Source organism: Dendrobium catenatum, unplaced genomic scaffold, assembly GCF_001605985.2.
Source record: "Dendrobium catenatum unplaced genomic scaffold, ASM160598v2 fragScaff_scaffold_334, whole genome shotgun sequence".
NCBI lineage: Eukaryota > Viridiplantae > Streptophyta > Magnoliopsida > Asparagales > Orchidaceae > Dendrobium > Dendrobium catenatum.
This window is the reverse complement of record NW_021318796.1, coordinates 3,485,795-3,509,160: the sequence shown is the minus strand read 5'-3', so window position 1 is coordinate 3,509,160 and position 23,366 is coordinate 3,485,795. Positions and strand designations below refer to the sequence as shown.

The 23,366-nt window shown below is 35.4% G+C and overlaps 2 protein-coding genes across 2 annotated transcripts; one reads left to right on the top strand and one right to left on the bottom strand.

Moving 5' to 3' along the window:
• The first annotated feature begins 4,428 nt into the window (after positions 1 to 4,428).
• On the top strand, positions 4,429 to 5,419 carry LOC110099948 (zinc finger protein ZAT5-like). Its single transcript, XM_020827288.2, has one exon. The coding sequence runs from the start codon at positions 4,510 to 4,512 to the stop codon at positions 5,254 to 5,256; it is 747 nt and encodes a 248-aa protein (XP_020682947.1). The 5' UTR covers positions 4,429 to 4,509; the 3' UTR covers positions 5,257 to 5,419.
• Positions 5,420 to 14,960: 9,541 nt separating this feature from the next.
• LOC110099909 lies at positions 14,961 to 22,730 on the bottom strand. The gene is made up of 2 exons (XM_020827220.2): positions 20,801 to 22,730; positions 14,961 to 15,168 (listed from the first exon to the last, which is right to left on the bottom strand). Exon 1 carries the CDS (start codon positions 22,568 to 22,570, stop codon positions 20,825 to 20,827), a length of 1,746 nt encoding a protein of 581 aa, XP_020682879.1. The 5' UTR covers positions 22,571 to 22,730; the 3' UTR covers positions 14,961 to 15,168; positions 20,801 to 20,824.
• Between the last annotated feature and the right edge of the window lie 636 nt (positions 22,731 to 23,366).

The window sequence follows — 23,366 nt, the reverse complement described above, 5'->3', positions numbered from 1 at the left end:
AATATTAAACAAATATTAATATGAATCAATTAATATAAATATTATATATTAAAACTCTTAAATAAGTATTAAATACATATGATTAAATATTACTCCAACATTCTCATATGGTTCCATTACTCCATATGAGCTCCTTTCATCAATAAAAGCAAAAATTTATATAAAATATAAAAATCAAAACTTCACAAGTGATGTGGTAATAAACAAAATAAAAAGCTACCTTCAGTTTCATGTATACACTATATAATACATATTTTTTTAATATTTTTTAATTAACTTTTATAATTTTAATACTATTTATTTTTTTAATTGATAATATTTAATCTTTATCTATTTTTAAATATATTTGATTATATATTATGAATAATCAAATATTATGATATGAATAAATGTTTTGGGAAATTTTATTTTTTTAGCTAATAATATTTAATTTATATTTATTTAAATTTTTATATATTTAATTATATATATATTGATGTATCATCAAAAAATTATCTTGATCGGGCACAAATCTCGAGACAAAATCAAGCTGGAAACTTCAAAAATTAAATTCGGGATCACTTGAACTCCAATTTCAGTGAACTTACAGGCAAACTGAGCGTCTCGGAAATACGAACTCAACGACACTAAAATCAACTCAATCCGAGCCGAGTCCAAATCAAGCATCCGAAGTGCTATTAGAAAGTTCAAACCACAATTTGAGTTACCAAACGGTTTCCAAATATGACGTTCTTATAGTCGAATTGAGCGGCTTGACGAGACGAATCCAACGAGCCCAAGATCACCAAATTCCGACATCATTAAGACCTTCAAATATCTGACAAATGATACACAATCAAGGGATTCAATATCGGCCGTCCATACGACCACTCTCTATTTACCTCTGATCTCTCACCTATTTACAAGTCATGCTACTCCAGAATATCTATAAATAAACCCCTCATTTCTCATGAGAGGGGACACAACCAAGAAGAAGAAGAGAATGATTGGAGAGAAGAAACTCCTCCACAACCACCGCCGGAATTCTGCTCGACGCCTGATTGACGCCAGAATTCTGCCCGACACTCAAGTGACGCAGGAATTCTGCCCAAGTGACGCTGGAATTCTGCTAACATTGAAGTAACGCCGAAATTCCGCCCGATCTCCAAGTGACGCCAAAACTCTGCCCGACGTTGTAACTGATTTTCAATCTTGAAGTGATTCATTGTAATCTGATCGTCCAAAATTTTAAGGACGAGTCAGCCTCTTGTATTTCAAGCAAATACTAGTGGAACTCTTTCAACTGGGCGTGGCCCCGTGGTTTTTCCCCTTTCGGGATTTTCTACGTAAAAATCCGGATGTTGCTATTTCTCATCTGTTTGTGTGCTAGATATCCATATAACGCTGAGACGAAAATGTTTTAACTCTATCGCCGCGTATATTCTAGTCCGCAACATATATAATTTTATAATGTGAGTTTTTTATATAACGTATATTTATAAATTTTATCTAAATAATTAGCAATAATTTATGTTAAATTATATAATTATTATATTTCATCATTGTTTAAAAAGAATTAAAAAAAATAGCAAAAAAAATGGTCCCATAGGAAACCTAAATATGATTCTTTCCTGCTCCATAGCAGTTGTTAGGGAATGGTTTTTCCTTACTCGCCACCCTTACAGTTCGTCCCAGTCAATTTGATCTACTCGGTGCGTGGACCTTCTTCTCTTTTCTAATTTAATTTACAGCATTTTACTTTATTGCCGTTGTCATTTTGCTTGCTCTTTTCTAACTAGTTTTATGGTAATCTCAGGCTGTCTCATCAAGTCAAATCAAACCTAAGATACATTGTATGGCGTGCACTATTGTCATTGTCATTGTGTGGCGTGCACTATTGTATGGCGTACACAATTAACATGAAGTTCATCACCCACTCTATCTACACCTAACCAAATAGCCGAAATAAAGAGAGATATCTTATTGACTGACTTGAATCCTTTATAGCTGAATCAATAACTGTATCTGTGCTGTTATCATTGTCTATTCGTCTAATTCTGAAATTATGCTCTGCGGATATCGAACAGAGAGAATCGTTAAATTTGTTTTTGTGAATCACTACTATGTTGTCACTGTTCAAAGAGACAAAACAGAACGTTTCTCTCCATCTGGTGTCCGTACAGAATAATCTCTCCATCTAATTTCATCCGTTCCATTCAGATTTAGATTGTTTGGGATAACTTTTGATTTTAAAAAAAAAAAATTGCATAAAAAAACTACTATGAAGCCTTAATTCTAATTATCTGAAAAAGATAATTATGCACCAGTGTAGTCATTTACTCAATTGTAGGAACACTGCTACTTGCAGCTTAAGCACTTTTTAGAATTGTTATTTTCCACAAATTAAATGCGGTCTTAATCAGAAAAATAAATAAAACGAATGAACAAATTCTCATAAATACTTTGCTGCTAAGATGGAATTCAAACTTAGGGTTGTCAAAATTGGGTCACGGATCGGATTCGGATCCAATCCAGAATTGACTCGATACTAGTTGGCCCAACCCACTTCAGACTTGGGTCAACCCAACATGACCTGCCATCCGCTATACACAAAGGCTGTGAAGTCCCACGGGGAGGACTGCCCGAATTCGTCACGGAAGCTGGAAAGGTCGAGGAGACGGCGCCGTCCATCTTCCCCGGTGGCTGTGAGGGCTTCGCAGTGGAAGTCGTGACCGACTTCTGAGATGTCGTGGAAGATGAGTGACAAATAATTGACGACGATCCAATTGTGTGTGTGGGAGAGTCGGCGGTAGATGGAGTGGCGGAAGTCGGGATGGCGTGTTCTAGCGAGGAGGAGGCGTGGAAGATAAGCCTAGGGTTTTGACTTCGGACCGAGCGCCGACAACGGGATGGCGGGGCCACAGGAGAGGCGAACGGCTAGGCTCGATTGAATCGCGACTGCGGCGACCAGGAAGCGGCCCGAGCAGGATTTCATTTAACATTTACAATGGGAGAGTTCATGTCACCGATCATTCTCGGGTTTTTGGTTCAATCCAAATCTGATTCGTTTGACAAACGGGTTGACCCTAACCTAAAATTTTTTGACCGTATTCAAGTTGAATTTTTTGGTCGTGTCAGATATTGACACCCCTATTCAAACTATATGTCTATACGAAATGATAATTCCGCATATTCTAGTGCACTGGCGGAACCAAGTATTATTAAAAAAAAATTAATTACATAGATGGTCATTTTAGTACTTTGCCCCCTCTGAAAAAATGCTTTTGCCCCTTTTTTCCTCTTTTTTGCCCTAACAGCCCGCGACGGCCTCTCGTTTTAGCAATGTCTAGCAAAACAATTTGTTAAGGCTAAAAAAGATATCGTGTACCCCTTAGTTCACCGGCTTCTTGTTTTAGCATTAACTTTGCCCGTTGACACCGCTACAGTGGAGAGAGCATTTTCAGCAATGAAAATTGTTAAACATAGATTGCGCAGTAAAATGGGTGATGATTGGCTCAACGACTGTCTAGTTCTATATATTGAGAAAGAAGTATTTGATTTAGTTCCAAATGAAGTTGTAATGCAATATTATCAGAAGATGCAAAATAGAATGCAAAGCTTATAATTTTTATTGCAATATAATATCTTGTTTAAATTTTGTTAGAAATATATTTTTTTATCTTTTTATAATTTTTCCCCTCTAAGAATTAAGGCTGATTCCGCCCTGTTCTAATGGAAAAAAAAAAAATTTACGTGGGTCCAGACGAGCAACCCCATCACTCATAGTGTGGAAAAGGAAAACCATGACGCCACTGTCAAAGGAGGCGAATCTGCTGAGCGATCCCTCACGCAGTTACTCAGTCGACGTTGCTGCCTTCACGTTCTAATTTGATGCTCCTTTTGAAGTAGATATCATGCCTTTAACGTGCTTTGATATTTTGTATTTTTTATAATATCTTTTAGGTTAAGCTTGTGATGGGTGGGCCAAGTTCAGCCCCACATCTCATTCGTATTCTCCTTCTCTCACTCTTCCCATTTAACAAACCTTTGATAAGTGTCAAGTGAGAACTACACAAAAATAGAATATGAATAGACCTCAAGCTAGCTGCCTATATTCACTCCAACTCTCTCCCATTCCACCTAATTCCACATGGACAAACTGTCTTCATTATTATGACCCTCTCTCTCTCTCCCTCGTCATCTCGAGCTGTTAATCCTTTTTAGCCTTCTTATTCCCTGCTGTCTATATTTAATCAGACCTAAATAAATTAAAGTGAGGTTAAAAAAGAAGGATGACAGATTAGTTTTGTTTGAGACAGCATTTTCATTAATTCTTAAAATAACTTTATAATACAAAACTGTTTTAAAAAGTAATAAGAAAAACGTCCCAAACAAAACCTAATTAACTGTTACTGTTTAAGGTAGCAAATTGTTTCGGTTGTGAGAAAGAGGAAACATTATGTGCAGGCATTATATAAGCCGTGGCTTGTGTGATTCACTCTTGCTTCCCCTGGATTTCCTTTTCTTCCAATGGATGCTGGGGAAGAAGCCATAGTTGTCCCGCACGCCATCAAGAGGAGGAGAACCAAGCGGAAGAAACAGTTTCCGGTCACTATGGCTCCGACTTCTTCGTCTTCCTCGGAGGAGAAGGACATGGCCAATTGCCTCATACTTCTCGCCGGCGGCCCGCCGCCGAAGAAGATAAAAAGCAAGACAGTCGCGCCAAATGGCAAAGCCAAAGTAATTTTTTTCGTTTGCAAGACGTGCAATAAATGCTTCCCAACCTTCCAAGCGCTCGGCGGCCACCGGACAAGCCATAAGAAGCATCCTATCACGCCTGTTAAAGAAAAGAAAACAGGGGAGATTGAAGAGGATTCGATTCAATTAACTATGAATTCATTCCCCAACTCAAACAATGCCAAGGCCGCAAGAGTCCACGAATGTGTAACATGCGGCGCAGTGTTCTCCTCCGGTCAGGCCCTCGGCGGACACATGCGACGGCACAGGCAGACGAGCCTTCCCGAGCCCGTGGAGGCGAAGAAGGAAGCCAAGAATAAGAAAGAAAATATTGTGATGTCTTTGGATCTCAACCTCCCTGCTTCCGAGGACGACAACATCCTCAGTGCCGGCGGTGAATTGCCGAGATCTACGTCGCCCGCAGCGCCATCGTCATTCTCATTTGAGAGCAAGCCGCCGCTTCTGTCGATGTCGCTCTTCTGGATTGCTCCTACTGATGAACAACCGGAAGATCAATCGGAAGATGACTCTCTTTTTTAATTGTCCAAATTACCGCATCCCAAAATGAAAGATATGAATAACATGTATACCCTATTCACCATTTTTTATCATTATTTGAAAACTTGAGCAGTTTGTTAAAGGGCATTAAATGACATTTTTAATGAGTAAGAAACATAGTAAAAATAATAAGAAAATTTCTTAATTTTCCTCGCTAGAACTTATTTTTTTGTTATTGCTGCATTGTAATAATAATAAATTGGGCGTTAATATGAGTTTAATGATAAAGGTGATAACGACTGGAAGGTTAAAGATAGACGCTTGGAATGGGATTTCAGTTCTTACAACGCAAAGGAAAATGCTGGGGGTCGGCTTCTATTTATATATTCCCCCTCCAGCTGTTTCGGTTGCACGATAACTTAGAAATTGATCTCATTTCAACCGCATTGCAGGCGAGCGGGTGAGTGCGGGTGGAGAGTTGGATTCTTTGGATTTTTAAACAGGCCTTCGTAGTTCCAACCTCCACGTTTTTGGCAGTATCAAGGAAGGCCAGGAAATCTGTTTTCTTTTTTAATGAAACTTGAGGGATTTTTCCATTTTATTTATTACAGGATGGTACAAAAATGCCGGAGCTCAGCCGGGACAAGGAGACAATAAAGAGAGCAAAATGCAATATAACAACAGGAGAGAGTACTGCTGCACTCAGGAGAATTATAAAAAATTTGACAATTTCATGAATTTTTTAGCAATGTTAATATAACGCATGAGGACATGAGGTAGAGAAATCAGTAAATGTATAAATTTATTTGGGGAGTATAATTGATATGAATTGAATTCATTAAAAAAACTGTTTCATTTCTCCAACCAACAACATGTCTGGCCTAGTCCGGAGCACTATTATGTGAATCATTTTTTAGAGTTTATTGTGGCGGTTTTAACCGCATTAAATCTATGAGATTGTGGTGGTTAAAACCGCTACTAAAACTCGCACTCTTTCTGTCTTCCTCAGCGGTCATTAAACTGCTGTAGAATGTCGTTACAGCGCATTGCAATCACAGCAGGCATGCAGCGATTTTATAACCGCTACAAGGAAATTTGTGGCGGTTAAAATCACCGGAAATGGTCTAATTTTGTGCTGTGATAGACCTATTTTATGATAGTGTAATTTGTATAACATAAGAATTCTGCTATTTGGCCAATTCCATCAGCTATATACTCATGCAAGTGAGGGATCTTTAAAAAAAAGCAACATTTGAACTATCCGTGACAAAAGTATAAAGGCAGGTCATGAGGTTCTTCTCATTGTGGTAACTGACATACATGACCTTGTAATTTGACAGTGGGCGAGTGCTTTAACAGCTATAAAATTTAGTCTTTTGGACTGGATCATCATATCCATTTTTATAATAAAAATTTGTACTAAGATCATTAGTTTGTCAATTATGACCACAAAAAATGCTATATGTTGTGCAGATAGCTTTACTACATTAATTGATACATAAAATCAAATCTCTACAAATATTTACATCATGATATAACTTGTTTCATACATATATAATCTTAGTTAATGTGATATGAATCATATTCATACAAATCACATTATGTTTATATTTATTAAGTTTGGTCTCAAAAAGTAAAGGTCTAAAATTCTATGCAATGTCCTCTCAAGTGATGCGAACACAAAAGGTACTAAGGATGGGAAACTGACAACAACGAGTTTTTATCCCACCAGGTGGGATTGACTATATGAATCTTTTTTCTTCATTATGTAGTCAAAGGATGGGAAATCAAAAAAGAAAAAAAAAAACATTAAGGGTAAATGAAACAGAAACCAATAGTAGGAAGGCCAGAGCTCAAGCAGAACCAAGCTGAGATGGAAATATTTTTTCAAACTTTATTCATTCCTTAAGGAAAATAAGTATTTAACAACATCTACAATAGTACAATATCAATATTAATAATTAACTTGAAAGGAATAAATTTTCATTATTGCATGAGCACTTATTGCAATCACCCTTTCTTGAAAGTTATCATCTTATCACTAACTCCATTCATCTAAATGATTAGATCTTTCAACTTTACGAACAACTATTCTTGGTTTATTCAAACTGTTAATCTTTGCAGCATCGAATAGCTTATAACCTTCCATAACTTTTACACTTTGTATTTACAATTTAGTTTATTGCAAATGTGCAGTAGTCATTCTCCTTCTAATCATTGGGTCAAACTTCCCATTCAAAATCTATGATTTCATCTAGCAAATAAAATGTTAGCTATTATAGAATTGTTAACCCTTATATATTTTTAAACATAATCGAGTAATGACTAATGACACTATGGTTTCGTTTGGGACAGCTTTTTAACTGCTTCTTAAAGCAGTTTTTTAGTTAAAATTTTTTTACTTTTATACTAAAAAGTTACTTTAAAAATCAGTAATAAAACCGTCCCAAACGAAGTCTATCACTCATGCATGATAACCTAGCCAGTCCTAGTGTATTGTTCTCCACAGCCTATTAAGTTGGAGAGCGTTACTTACAGCTTGCCGGCAATATCCTAGGCAACACTCACCACTTCTCACCACAATCATGTAAGGCCATAAAGTTTTGCTTCTTGAAATGCCCAATCTCTAGCAAACATTAAGTTAGTTTCCATAATTTTCGACATATTTTATGAATAATTGTCAACTTAATATCAACCCTTAATCTGCTCATCTCATCTTAGGACAACAACGATAGTTTTATCCTTAAAATCAAACAAAAGTAGAAAAGTCTATAAGTTGACAAAAGAAAGACCAATTCCAAACCAGTTTAACAAAAGCTTGTACAACCTTACCAGGCACATAACCACTTTTTTTTATTTTTTGTCGAGTATAATTTGGGGTTCAACTCCTTTCCGGAAACTGCTGCGGTGGGATGCCTAAGATGAGTAGGCTCTTTATATAATTAAGGGCTCAATCATATAGATGCATGTAAGTCTATATGTAACATCTACTGAACCAAGATACATTTGCATCTGTTCTGATCCGATCTGAAAAAACTAATTTACAAAATTTTTTCCTTATACTTTCTTACATTACTCTCTGGGAATGTTAAGCATGCATGTGAATATCTAAATATGCTTTGAAGCAAGTCCCAGGGGTCTGGGTACATATTTGTGAAATTTGAATTTTTTTACCTGGAGCATCGTAGCTCTGTGCTCTCTGAAATTTTGTCAATTAATTCAGCGCGACAGTGTTGGGGACGGCGTTGTGGGCTCCCAAGACGGAGCACTACGACTAGCAAAATCTAGCCAAATTTTAAAAATAAAAATATATTTTTCCAATATTCAAATCCAATTCACTTGATCACAGCAACCAACTAGAGAGACAGGTTCCTATAGAGAGAAAGTTGGTTTTGGGCGACTTCAGATAGTTTTCTGTTTACAGCACAATTCTAAAAGTTGCTAGCTCGAGGTAGGTTGCATTTTGCTTATCTTTTTTAATAATTCGAACGTTTTAGGATTTTCCTGATTAAAAATATAAATTTATGATGTTTAAACAAAGATAAATTTTGAACGTGTAAACTTTCACTATGTAATTTTTAGTATGTTATAGATAACGTAGTTCTAGATATTTAGATTTTTTTTGAAAAATTTCTGTCGGGTATTTTTGAAGCACTGATTTTCTAAAATTGTATGGAAAATATCCATATACTAAAAAATAGTACTATAGAACAATTAAACCCCCGAAACATAATTCTGCACAATCTCTAGTTATTTGGTAGAATTCAAAGTCAAAAAAATTTAGCTACACAGTATTGGGGTCTAACTACTACAATGCTGCCCATAGAGCAAATCTGTGAAATTCTATAAATAGTGCAATTTACATTAACTATGCATTTGTGCATCTCTGTATAAATTCTGAGGGGTTCGAGATGAGTTCTATTATATATATATATATATTTGTGAAGTTATGTTGCGAAAATTCTGAAATGTGCTGAGAGAATTGGAAGGCTTGAGAGCCAGAGTTCTGAATGGGAGGCATAAAGATTTGGAGTTCTGAATGGGAGACATAAGGGTTGGAGTTTCGTTACTTATTGCTCTGCACTGTGTGTTTATTTATGTTTAGTATAATACACTCTGAATTATGTAACATGCTTAGTTATTAGTAAAACCTTGTATTGTTCTGACACCACTCTATTGTAAGTTTGTTGTTAAGATTAGAATAATTTTTTATTTGAAGTAATTGGTCTTTGTAATTATTACAAGATGATTTAGGGCAATATAATCTGCTAAGCTGTGTTAGCTCATTCTATATAGATATCTTCTTCTTTTAAAATTTGTGAACAATCCTAGCATTTTTGTATTTCTTACCCTGTGTCTGTTTGTTGCCAAGGATTGTTATAGCAAGAATATGTAATATATAATGTTGTGGATAAATAAAAAGAAAGAAACTTTTGTGGATGAGTAAATTTATATATAGTGAAAATTAAGAGCTCTAATGTTTGTTATCTGAATTGAAATCTGATATTTCTCCAAATAAAAGATCTTGGTTTGTTATATTTCGCCTCTGCTCTGTCACCTCGTGGCATGTGTCTATAGGTCATACCGAGTTGGGTTGTGACACTATAGAACTAGCTAAAATAAATGAATATAAACCTAAGTGGGACAACTAAAAACTGACAACAATTTTATTCTAAAGGTCCAAACATTTTGTCTACACATTTATTTCATCGTAACCTATGCTTATGATTTTGTAATTGCTAATATCTTATTTAGAAAAAGAGACGAACATCTCATCACTTATAAGAATGGATATAGTAAAATTGAGATTGATTATTTTCTTATAAGAAAAATAGATCGTTTAGATTGTAAAGATTGTAAAGTAATTCTAGTTGAAAGTTGATGTACTCAACATCGCTTATTTATTTTGGACTTTAAGATGAATTGGCAAAATATAAAAAATAAAGTAAAATTTTATTCTAAGATTAGATAAATGAATTTAAAGAATAGCAACAAAAATATTTATGAAAGTAAGATTCTAAATCTTAATATTTTATCTATGCATGAGGAAGTTGATATTATATGGGAAAAAGTAGTTAGTTATATTAAAAATATCGCAAATGATATGTTTGAAGTATCAAGGGGAAAAGCTCATAATAGTAAAAATAGTTAGTGGTGAAATCAAAATGTATAATAAAAATAAAAAATATGAATCTGTGTTATAAAAATTGGTTTAATGTAAAAACTCTAAAAATTAAGAAAGATATAAAGAGGCTTATAAGGAGTCTAAAAAATCAATATATGATACAAAGATTTTAGCTTTTAACGATTTATATAATATATTAGATACTAAGGATTACGAAAGATATATGTATAAGTTAGTCAAATAAAGAGATAGGAGAGGTAAGAATTTAGTTCAAGTGAAAAACATTAAGAATGAAGATCGAAAAGTGTTTTTATTAGAAGAAGATATTCAATAAAGGTGGATGAGATATTTTGTTAAGCTTTCAATGAAGATTGTAATAATAAGATTGACCTTGGTGACTTTAGCACCATAAATGAAAATAGAGATTTTTTTTATTGGCATGTTAGTAAAACCGAAGTTAGAGAAGCCTTAAAAAAAATAAAGTGTGAAAAAGCTATTGAACTTGATGATATTCCAATAGAGGTGTGAAAATTTTTAGGAGATGAAAGAATTTGAAGACTAATAAAATGTCAGATGAGTGAAGAATGAATATGTTGAATTTTATTTTTAAAAATAAAAGTGATGCACAATATTGTGTGAATTATAGAAGAATTAAGTTAATATGTCATACTTTAAAACTATGGGAGAGAGTTATGTTTACTGATTCAAAGATTTACTGATACTAATATAATACTAAAAAAATCAATTAAGTCAAGATTTCTTACTTGTTTAGTATGATTACTAAAATGTAAGATATTGAGGCATTGATCTTATTATTTTATGGATTTATTTTTACTGCACAGATTTACCATTACTATATTATTTTACTGTTATTGCCATCAATTTTACTTACGACACCAGACTTGTACTGTTATCGATACAAACACTGATATTATTTGATACTACTAATTCACTGTATTGATACTAAATATGTGACATAATAAGCACATAATATACTGAATATGTGACATATTGGATAGTATGTGTATACTCTTATATGATTTTATTGCATTGATATGATTGCGACAGTTTTTACCAATGTTTTAGTTTTGCCACTTTATACGATTTATGTACTAATTGAAAGTACTGATACGACGACTACTTTATTGAATCGGCACCCGTACTAGTTTACTAATTTCCTCACTGTACTATTTTACTGGCTTCCATACCGTATTATTTTATTATTTACAGATTCTACTGTTATTGTATATGAGCTTTACTATTTCTACACATATTCATGATCATATAAATATTATTGTTATGATTTGACCACTGATATGTATATTGCTTCTTTGTCGTGTTTTGAGTTCAGTTGTAGGATTTAATTGCTTGTTCTCATTATATGTGATTAAATGATTTCAAGTTGGGGAAAAGGTTCTTACATGTATAATTTTGTTGTTGTTGTTGGTCTTCTAGATACTACAAATTGTACACATGTGGAATCACTAGAGTAGGTGAAGTCAATCGTGGTGCAACAATCTCCCTCTGACTACCACTGACAGCTCTTTCATCCGCCCAGTTGATTGATCTTTCACTATATGCTCTTGACCCTACAATCTTTTGTCCAACAGTATGTTTGGACTGTCTTGCATCTGAATCAGTTCTTCCTCCAAATCCCCTTTGAGAATAGTCTGCTACCTTATGTCTCTATTGTCCACAGATTTCAAGTTAGGAAAGATTTTTTTTTTTATTTTAGTTATTATTTTATACTCAGAAATGGAAGGATATGTTGTGATTATATGATTCATGAGTATTATATATGATTTATTTTTGGGTCAATAAATATATGTGTAGTGATGTTTTGAATTATAAAATATAGCTCTGACTGTTGTATAATAAAATATAAAAGAATAATTTTCCAAATTATATTTTGGGGCGTGACATCATATTAGCCTGTCAACAGTTATATTCATATCATTTCTCCTTATGTCTCCCAATAAGTATTGGGTTCACACTACTAACCCTTATTTAAAATAGAGTTCGTCAGCTCATCCTCTTGTACATGGTATCATATCTCTGACAACCTGAATCAATATGTAGCCAACCTTTCTCACATACACACATTTCATGTTATTCATAGCATAGGAATCTGATAGAAATTGAGCACCAAAATCAGCGAACAAACAGTTAAATTCAACAAACCCACATATTCTCTTGATAAGAAAAAGAAACACAAACAAGTAAGATACAAAAGTCCTCTTTCGAGAGGAGAACATTCTCTTCTAAATCCTAGATGCCGTTAGAATCCCTAAAAAAAATAGTGGACAACAAAACCTCATAAAATTCTGCATACAAAAACATGACCCTAACCCTAGGGTAAATCAACTGCTTAAATAATAAACAACAAATACCAAAACAACCCTCCCCAAATTCTCTCCCAAATTTATCATATTTCCTTAATTATTTTCCTCTCAAATCAGCCCCTAAATCTGCCCTCTTCAATTAAGAAACATTTCTTAATGAATCCCCTCCAAATCAACCCCCAAACTTGCCCTCTTCAATTAGGAAACATTGCCTAATTAATCAACCCCCAAATCTACCATATTCAATTAGAAAACATCTACTAATTAATCCTCTTTGATTAAGAACCTTCCTAAACAGCTCTCACTTAATTAGGAAACTTCATCCCTCCCAATCAGATCGCCCAGTCCATCAGAATTCATTACATATTATAATCAATATTCAGATGTCTAAAGCATATAGGATAACATGTAAATCATAATAATATATTATGCTTATTTTCACAGAGGTGTATATTATTCTTAGCAGATAAATTATAGCAAATATGTATAGCAGATATGTATATCGTTAATCTAATCATGTTAAATATACATGCTATATCAATTTAACCTTATCCTATATTAATGCCACCCATTTTGACCCAACCTAATGCAATGGCCATTTATCTTTTTTTAAATTCATTTATCCTAATTATCTTAAGAAATATTTGTTAAAATACAAAAATATCTAGTGAAATTAGAATATGATCTCGTCAACAAATACAAAATGAGAAAATCTACAACATGCTAAAAGCTTCATGGTGAAAGTTTGTTGAATCTTAAGATATCGGGACTTTTTACCATTTCCGACAAATTTAAAATACAAAAATACTAAAAATATTGAAATCGAAGGTAAGGTAATGATAGCCTACCATGAAATGAACAACTTTTCAACTGACTCAACGGATGAAATCATCCCGAAGTAGACATCTCTCAACTTTTTTCCTTCACACTCCATCTCCTCTCTCTCCCCAGCTCCTCTACAACACTTGGGAAGTGGAATGAGGTATGGGGGTGAGAGAAAATGATTTGGGATATTATATATGAAAATAATCTTATCGGATCAGCGTCACGGCGCTCTTCTTTCAAGAGCCACGCTCTCCCCTTTCTCGACTAAAAATCCAAACATGCAAGACAAGTACTATGGCGCCACAACGCCAAGCACTAGTGTTGTTGTGCCGAAGTGCCCCACAAAGCACTCATTAAACAGAGAGAGTAACATCGCAATGCCACCATGCACAATGTCGTAGCGCTCCCATGCGAACAAATTCAATCATGCAACGAAAAAATAGAATTCCTATCAAGTCACTAACAGGTCATCTATCTAATTCAAAAAAGCTGATCACACATCACGCTCACATTTCCCTCAACTTCTGGTCTCATACATTTTCTACAGCAATCTACCTTATTAATCAGTCTCCCCGCTCTAGTTCTTTCTATGCATTCACCATTCAAAAATTTATTTCGCCATCCCCAAATTATACTAAACTGAAAGCTTTTGGGTCCTTGTGCTATCAGTGGCGTTGGCCTTGTATATTCATGGGATAATTATGACTCAAAATGCTTATCTTTATTACAAACGTGCCACCACCAAAATATTCATTTCCTGCAATGTATAATTTGCCCAAACTATTTTTCCATTTCAAAATTCTAATACGCAATTGTCTACACCTCAAATCAATCACCCCTCATCAATTTGTTCATCCAATCATTCATGGAAAAATCCATTTAATGCACATTTTAAAATTTAAAAAATGCCAAATGCAGTCCTGCCACCTACAACTAAAATTTCTGCTCCTCCAAACCCCACTACCGCCACCTATACACACCACATTAAGTACCTTAAAAAGCCAAGACCAAATTTGCAAGTGGGCCTCAGACATCCTTACTCCCCAACAGATTCAAAATCAAAATCAAAATCCTGCTACACATCTCATAACATGCCAAAATAACTCCTCTTTCAAAAGCTAATCCCCCCGGTCTTTAATTTTTCCTTAAGACAACTCCCATTCAATATCGGCTATGGAACCACCTCCCATAACAAGCAAAGACCAACTTCATAAACGGGCCCCACACATCTTTACTCCACCCAAAATCAAAAATCAAAATTAGGCAACCATACCACCTATAAAAAGCCCAAATCAAAATTCTTCTCTCCTTCAAAGAATCAGACCAATATTGAAGATATTCCTTCCCTAGGAATCATGTCAGATGTTGTCACAACCTAAGACCTAAGTTGGAAGGAATTTTTTTTTCCTTCAATAATATCCAACACATAGCCTTCTAAGATCATCAAATAATAGTAAACATAAATATTTTCATCATCATTCATTTCATTTCATCAAATGAATAACTGACAGCAATCCAAATATAATTCTCTCGTACAAACCCAACATGCATGTAGAACTAACTGGATTATCAAAAGAATATACTTATATATGAAATACATACCTACAATATGGACTCCAACCCTTATCAGCTGGTCCTACTCAACTGGGACCTTGTCATTTCCTGAAATGACATGTAGGTAAATGAAAGTGAGCAACACTTGCTCAATAAGTTACATGAAAACCTACTAAAAATGTAATATCTACATTAAATTGTACAATAATTTAAATATTTTTTGGACAGAAAAAAATAATATAAATAGTGTCAGCTGTAGTTACATGTCAACCAACAATAGGAATGTATCAGGAATAATAACATAAACTTTCATTCGAACTTGAAGGCAAAAGTGAAATTCATAAAAGAGCATTTCATAACTTACATTTCCGAATGCCTCATTATATTTCATTTCCACTTATACCTCAATTTGTATATATGTAAAACATTAACCACTTGCCCCTATCATTTCCATCCTCCCTTTTCCGTCACACATATTTTTAACACATGAGCATGAAAATAGCAAATTTAGACATGTATAAAGTAAAGTATAACATATCACAAAAAAAATCAATATGAAATAACATAACATGACATAAAATAACATTTAAACACTTCATATTCAACATTTAAAAAATTTCTTGATACCTCCACTTAATCACATTTCCCAAGGCCTCCTTATACATCCACTTCCATTGATATCTTCACTTGATTAGATTCACATATATTCATGAGTATCATATGGACAGCTGAATTTTTCACATGAGTACACAGACCCTTTTACCTCCACATTAATGCATATAAAACATAAATAGCCAACCACCAGCACACATAACATCAACAACCAGCCACTTTAAGTTTTTTCTCTTTCTCTCATATTTCAAACTTTTTAGGCATATGAACATATAAATACATATTTCCATATACATGACATAGAAACATATATTTTCCACCACATGTTCATATAATATCAACACTTGCAACTTGTACAAATAGTACCTAATTAATCAAATGAACAAAGAAATGATTGCACTTTCAATATGTATAGCCCATACCTAATTAATCACATGAACATAGAAATACCTACACTTTTAAAGTGTATAAACAATACCTGATATATCACAAAATTGTACAAAACTTCACATGTATGATACACATTAGTGTTTAAGGGTTATACTTGCGCACACATGTCAACAATTATAAATCATAAAATCATTCATATATAATATCAACAGTGATATTTCAATGCTTATATCCTATTATAGACACTTCTATTAGTATCAAAATACCTGCCAAAATGTCTAAAACCTCACACAACCCAAAATACCTGATAAAAACTTGCACTTTTGATGTTAACATAACCAAAGTAACCTATTCCATAACATACCAAAAGTTCAATAATAAAAAGTATTCCAAACTTAGTATATTCGAGTTTGCACGAAATCAAATTAAACAAAATACCAAACAATTTCCTAAAAGCAAAAAAATTTAAAACTTAAGTAGGGCAATGATAACCTACCTCAAGAGCAACATTCCAACTGGTTCGACGAACAAAATTGGCTCTACACCTCCGAATCCCAATCTCTCTCTCCCTCCCTCCCTCTCTCTCTCCCTCTCTCTCTGTGCAACCTAAGGGATGAAAAATGAGGAGGTTGAGTTTTGCAATTGGAACTTGATATTTATAGACACATCGTTATGGCACCACAAACAGGAAAATCCAGACATCCAAATATAAGCTCTAGTGTCGTAGCGCTACCTTCCGAGTGTCGCAACACTCCCAATGGAAATTCCACACCACACAAAGACTTTAAGCCTAAGCGCTCCCCAACGCTCACTAACTAATAGAGAGGGCAGCAATGCAATGCTTCCAAGGAGGAATTTCTTCTAAACACATTCTTATTTCCAATTCAATCTACAACTCTTTTTGACTAAATTAAACATATAAATAACTCTGAAATTTATAGAATTTTAACAAAAACTCAATGAAATTGCAAATCTTAACATATTCAATTTGGGTCATCATAGGTAAGCCAGCACTGTAGATGCAGTCATTAGAGACATGGATCCCACAAATTCTTATATTTCGCTCCATACAAATAATAATATCTCCCATCAATTGCATCTCTTAACTACAGTTACCATACCTCATAATAAAAGCAACAATATTATTCATAACTCCACCACCTCAACTCGTTTTGAAAATTCGTCCACTAACTCCACCCCACCTCCATCACAACACCCTCTCTCGAACAACAATAGTCAACACATGCAAAATAGATAAAAAATAGTATCCATAAAACTCAAAAATTTTATTAAAATTAGCCTCACTACCTATCTTCCATAAGTGAACCAATCTCTATCTCCCAAGCTATTCAACATGCTGAATGGTGAGCTAATTTTAATGCACTCGCACAAAACAACGCTTGGACTTTTGTTCCTCTTCATCGTTCTAAAATTTTTGTTGGCTACAAATGGGTGTTTCACATCAAATAAAATAAAGATAGATGTAGAATCTCTACAAGGCTCGACTTATGTATAAAGGCTTTCATCAATGCTAGCATTGTCTATCATAAAATATTCAGCCTATTCAACTCATTATAAGTATTGCTTTTGCAAAATCTTGGCTGTTCAAACATGAGCCAACCTTGGTAAGATGTCAATAACGCCTTCCTTCATGATCATTTGACCAAAGATGTCGACATGAGCCAACCTCTGTGATTTCATGATCAAAACAATCCTACTCATGTGTGTCATGTACAACAAGCTCCTCATGCTTGGTAGCAACAGCCTCATCACTTTTTTTTTATCGCTTGGCTTTGTTAGTTCAAAGTTAGAAGCATCATTATTTAACTACTACCAAAAATCATTTACATTATATATTTTAGTGTACACCGAAGAGATTATGCTCACAAGGAGTGACAACCACTTTCTTTAGCAAGTCATACATCAACTTGCTAAAAAAAATTCAATCGAAGAATTTGGAGACCTCTCATATTTCTTTGATGTTGAAGTCATCCCCTCCACTTAAGGTCTTTTCTATCTCCACACAAATACATACAAGATCTCTTCGAAGGAACCAATATGGCCAATGCAAAAGGAGTCACCACTTCCATGTCTCCAAATTATATACTTACAATCCCTCATGGCAATACTATCACTAACGCCATTCAATATCACTCCATAGTTGGTGGCCTCTAATAACTCTCTCTAGCAAAATCAAATATTTCATTTGTTATCAACAAGCTCTCTCGATTCATGCATTGGCCTATAGCTACTCACTGAACCGCTATCAAAAGAACCCTTTGCTGTCTTACTACATCTATACATCATGGGTTATTTATTCAATGTAATTCCCAATTATCACTACATGGATTCTTTGAGGAAAGTAAGAAAGTAATGTTGTCCATCGAACCTCCACAAGTGCTTTCGTTTTTCTTGGTCATAATTCTATCTCCTAGAACTCTAAGAAACAACGAACAGTTGCTCATACTTCCAGTGAAGCTGAATACCGCTTTATTGCCTACATCACGACTAAAATTTCTTGGTTACAATCTCTACTTTAGGAACTCAATATTCCTCTACCAGTAACACCCACGGTCTACTATGATAACAAAGTTGCCACCTGCCTTTATGCCCAGCATTTCACTCACACTAAAGCATAATGATATTGAATTCCACAACGTTTGAAAAAAAAAAGTGCAAAATGGAGAGCATCAAGTCCCTCATATTTCCTTTGACGATCAACTTATCGATGCATACTAAGCCACTCTCTCAATCAAAACCTCAATTGAATTCATATCAAGATTGGTGTCCTCTCACGGGACTTCATCTTAAGAGAGCATGTTGGAGAAATAACTAATTAGCAAACATTTTGTATTTCCTTGATTTTTGTCTCCACGTCAATTTGTTGTTTATTAATGATGCTAATAAACTTTCTTTCTTATGCTATCATGTATCCATAAATATTGTACAAATTGCATGATACGAAATAATATTTCCTACAAACTATCCTTCCTATGTATTAAACTTCATATCTATTATTTATGTTTTGAAAAAACAAAAAAAGTCAGTAACAGTGCCAAGTCTATTCAGAAGAAGTACAACAAAAAGACATGTTTAAGATCAATAATGCCCCACGGCCATTCATCGATGTGATGAAAATAAAAATAGTGGTCACAGAAGGATAATAGCCATCCATGTTAAGCCTAAGTGCATGTTAAGTACAAAGGAAGATGACGGTAAGCTATGAAAATCAATCATTATAATTTGATTCTTTTCACAACACTTTTGAGCCGACAACAAAATATAGCAAATTCATGGGTTGGGTCTGTTTGGTGTAGGATTTAAACAAGATTTAGCATAAATATTGCCAATCTATAAAATTAAAGAACTTCAATCTAATATAATGTTAAATCCCGATTCTCTGCCATTTTATGTTAAATCATGGATTTACTAAATTTAGGCATTATCATATTTAACTTAAATCTTCAACCCTCAACGAGTTTCTATCATGAACTCATCTTCTCCTTCACACAGCAAATCCCCTCGATACCTTTCCCCGACAAGCTCCCATCATGAATTCTTATTCTCCTTCACATGTCGTCAATCACATTGATGTCTTCCCCTAGCGAGCTTCCACGCAACTTTCTCACCTCTTATTTGTTGGGGAGAATTTTGTGAATTTGGAGTAATTTTTCGCAATGTAAAAAAAATAAATAAAACTAACAGTTTATTTTGCTCACTGTATTTGTTGCTCTTTAGAAATTTTTGTAATGAAAATGAATTTGTTATAACTAAAACTATAAGAGCAGGGTAGTTGCAAAAAAATTATTGTCTGATATTTTAAAAAGAAAAAAGTTATAATACATGCAACAACTTTCAAAATATTACTTTCCACACAACACCTCTACAATTATTTTTTCATATATTAGTAGTCACCCCAAACAGACCCCTCCTCTCTAGCTTCTTTCATTTGTGAACCCTCATATTCCATACTTTCTACAAAACAAAACCATTTCAAAGCGTCTGATACTTCCGCATCAAATAGTTAATTAATTATTTATTTTATTGAGTAATCTTAAATTTAATTATGATAATTTATTTTATTGTTATTTAATATATGATAATTTGGCTGGTATAATTAATTATGGATGACTTAATATTAATATTGGATTATTAAAACTAAAAAGTTTAATGATATGGACTTAAATTTTATTCAATCATTGCTTAACTTTCATAAACAGTTAATTATAAATAATTCTACTCACAAACTATTCTTTAATTATTCTAGGCCTAATTATCATAAATAAGAACTAAGAAATCATTAATGTTCTGCTCTGATTAGTCCAATTGTTGAAGCAATCATTTCTAAGATATTTGAAATAACATCTGCAAGTGTTTTTACAATTTTAAGAAGCAACTCACTTTATTTAATAAATACTTGAGTTAAATTCTAGTTGTAGCCAAACGGCCCCTGAAAGCTAATTGCTAACCAAAAAATAATGATAATAACGTAAATTCTACAAATTGCTAACCTTCTAAAAAAAAGGCAATGACAACAAAGACAACCTAAAAAGATCTTCTTACTTATTAGCAACCAATTAACTTAAAAACAAGCACTACACTAACGAGGAGAACAAATTGGATCTTGAGAAGCTATCCAAAAGGCATGTCATCGTTAACTTATTAAAACAAAAATAATGAATTTTATGGTACAACTGAGAAAATAATTATGTTAAAAAGCAGAAAGATCTTAAGATACCAATATGCCTTCGCCCATCAATAATCAAGAAGCCTTTCTACATGTATTGATACCATCTTTGCAGTCATTTGTGAGATCATTGAAGGTCTCAATGTGCTTCTTAGCCCTCAAGGACACCTCAGTATCCACCTCCACCCTCATGTACCCATCAAACTCGACAGGAACCCCATTGTTTAGCTTCATCGTCTCAAGATACCACTCACTGTTCTCATCCCACAAGTCTCTGAAATCATTAAGGAAGTGAGTAGTGTACCTTTCCTTCAAAGGGTCAAAAAATGTGGTGTCAGGCTCATCAGTGGCAACATAAAGGTTTCTTCCATCATCAATCTTGTTGCGAATACCAGAAAGCAGAGCATCAGGTGAAGTGTCAGCAGCAAGATTTGGCCATAGTTGAGTGTTCTTTGCTTTCTCGCCTCTGACTACATGGACTGCATCATAATCCCAATTCAGTCTCGAAGCTATACTTGCAACTATGTCCATTAACCTCCTGGACTTCCAAATTAGGTTCCACGGCCGCAGAATCACGGATTCTGTCTCTCCCTCGCAAACCCTGTACCAATAGTTATCCGGTTCTACCGTCCCAAACTTCCTCATTATCAAAGAATCCTTCACTTCAGCCAACTTCAGGGGTGTGATCTTGAAGTCCTCCACCAAATAAAGCCTCAGCTTATTCTTCTTCTGCCATTTACTCCAATCCTCCCAAAATTGGAGCTGGTCAAGGACCGAGGCTGAGTCTCTTAGATGCTCAAAATCGAAGTAGAATCTAAAATCCTTCCCCTCCTCGTCCTGATTACTCGAACTGTACATGGAATTGAGGCAAATGCTAAGATCCATGACAAGCGTACGGTTCAAATATTGAGCTTCCCCAAGCGCACAGAGGAAACTCCAAAGGTAATGGTTCATGCTCTTGCAGCGGTCGCCGCCTCCAGTGTAGATCAAGTACTTGCCGCTGCTGAACTTGCTCTCGGACTCCACCACCGGAAGGGTATCGTTCACCGCCTCACCGATCACCGGAAGGACCATTCCAGAAAGAGAATCGGCAGCGTCCTTGGCTTTGAAATCGCCGCCTTGGGTTGTCTTGCGCTTCTTGCGAGCGTTGATGCCGGAATGGTACTCGCCGACCTTGACGACAGAATAGGTACAGTTGGCATATCGGACGATATCGAACCGGCGGTAGTCTTTATAGAAGCCGGCCCGCTTTGCCTCCTCAGGGCGGAAACGCCAGGCCATATCGCAGGACTTGCCATCTTCACCGCCACGCGCCGGCTTGCCAAAGCGATAGAAGTGAATGTTGCGGAACATTTCAATGGCGGCGCGCATCATTGAGTGGAAGACCTCCGTATCGGTGCAGTCGATTGGACCATCGGCACAAACAGCGGAAGTGGAAGAGTCGGTCGCCTCATCTCCGACCGCGGCAGCAGAGTCCACAGCGACCTGCGAGGTTTTCGTGGAGCTGTTGATGTGGGAGAGGGTAATGGCAGCGGAGGAGTCAGAGGTAGAGTTAGGGGAGAGGAAGTCGTCGCCGGTGTGAGCAGCGGAATCGTCTGAGCGGAAGGTGGCATTTGATGTGGAGGTGAGGAAGGAAGAAAGCTTGGTGGATGGGTGGAGAAGAGGATCTTCAGGCTGGTATGTGGCGGCAATAATGGTGAAGGCGAGGACGCCGAGTACGAACAGGGAGAAACAGAGGTTGCCAATAAGTTGGACGGCATTCTGCCCAAGAGTCTCCGGTCGGAAGCTCGCTGACCGCGGGACGAGAGCGTGACTCTTCATCGTCTGCAGTTCGCCGGACGACAACACAATGCAAGGTAACGACAGGCTGTTGATGGAGAAGCTAGAAGGAATGGGTCCTTTTAGCTCGTGGATCTCCGACTCCTCAGCCTTGCTCTAACTGCTTCTAATTTCACCGTCAGCTGGTCGCCCAACCCTTACGTTGGGCCGGCCGGTTTAAGCTTATTTAAGGGGCTGTTTGGTTTGTTAAATAGAATAATTATTAATTAGAGTAAAATATTAAAATGTATTGAAGTGTTTGAAATTATTGGAATGATTATATATATAAGTTTTTTTTTTAATGAAGTAAAATGAATTTTATGTAAAATAAAATGACGTTGGTGGCGAATGGTAATGCCCAACGCCCAACGGTGGCTGACCGGTGGTTTGATGCCAGTGGTGGGGCATTGGCAGGCATTGGACAATCAATGATGAGCAAGAGGTGGCCGATCGTGGTCGACGAGGGTGGTGGCTAGTGGCAAAATTGTGGTGATAGTGGTGGGCGATTGACAGGTGTTGGTGACCAGCGATAGCCGATGATGGTTGGTTGATCAATGGCGATGTGGGCGATAAGAATGCAATAGGCTTGCATAAGAAAGTAAATCGGTTAACACCATGTGAGTTTACAATGCAAAAAAAAAAAAAAAAAAAAAATTGGGGGCAAAGCAACTTGGGAGCAAAAAAAAAAATAATTGGAATTTTACACAGCATTCTTTTTTTCAGCAAACCGAACACCCAAATTTAACTTTTAACTAAGGGATTGTTTGGTTTGAAGTAAAGTGGGTGTGAAGTATTACAA

What these genes read in the sequence shown, in the direction of transcription:
- LOC110099948 (XM_020827288.2), top strand. Translation starts at nt 4,510, where the DNA reads ATGGATGCTGGGGAAGAAGCCATAGTTGTCCCGCACGCCATCAAGAGG.
- LOC110099909 (XM_020827220.2), bottom strand. Translation starts at nt 22,570, where the DNA reads ATGAAGAGTCACGCTCTCGTCCCGCGGTCAGCGAGCTTCCGACCGGAG.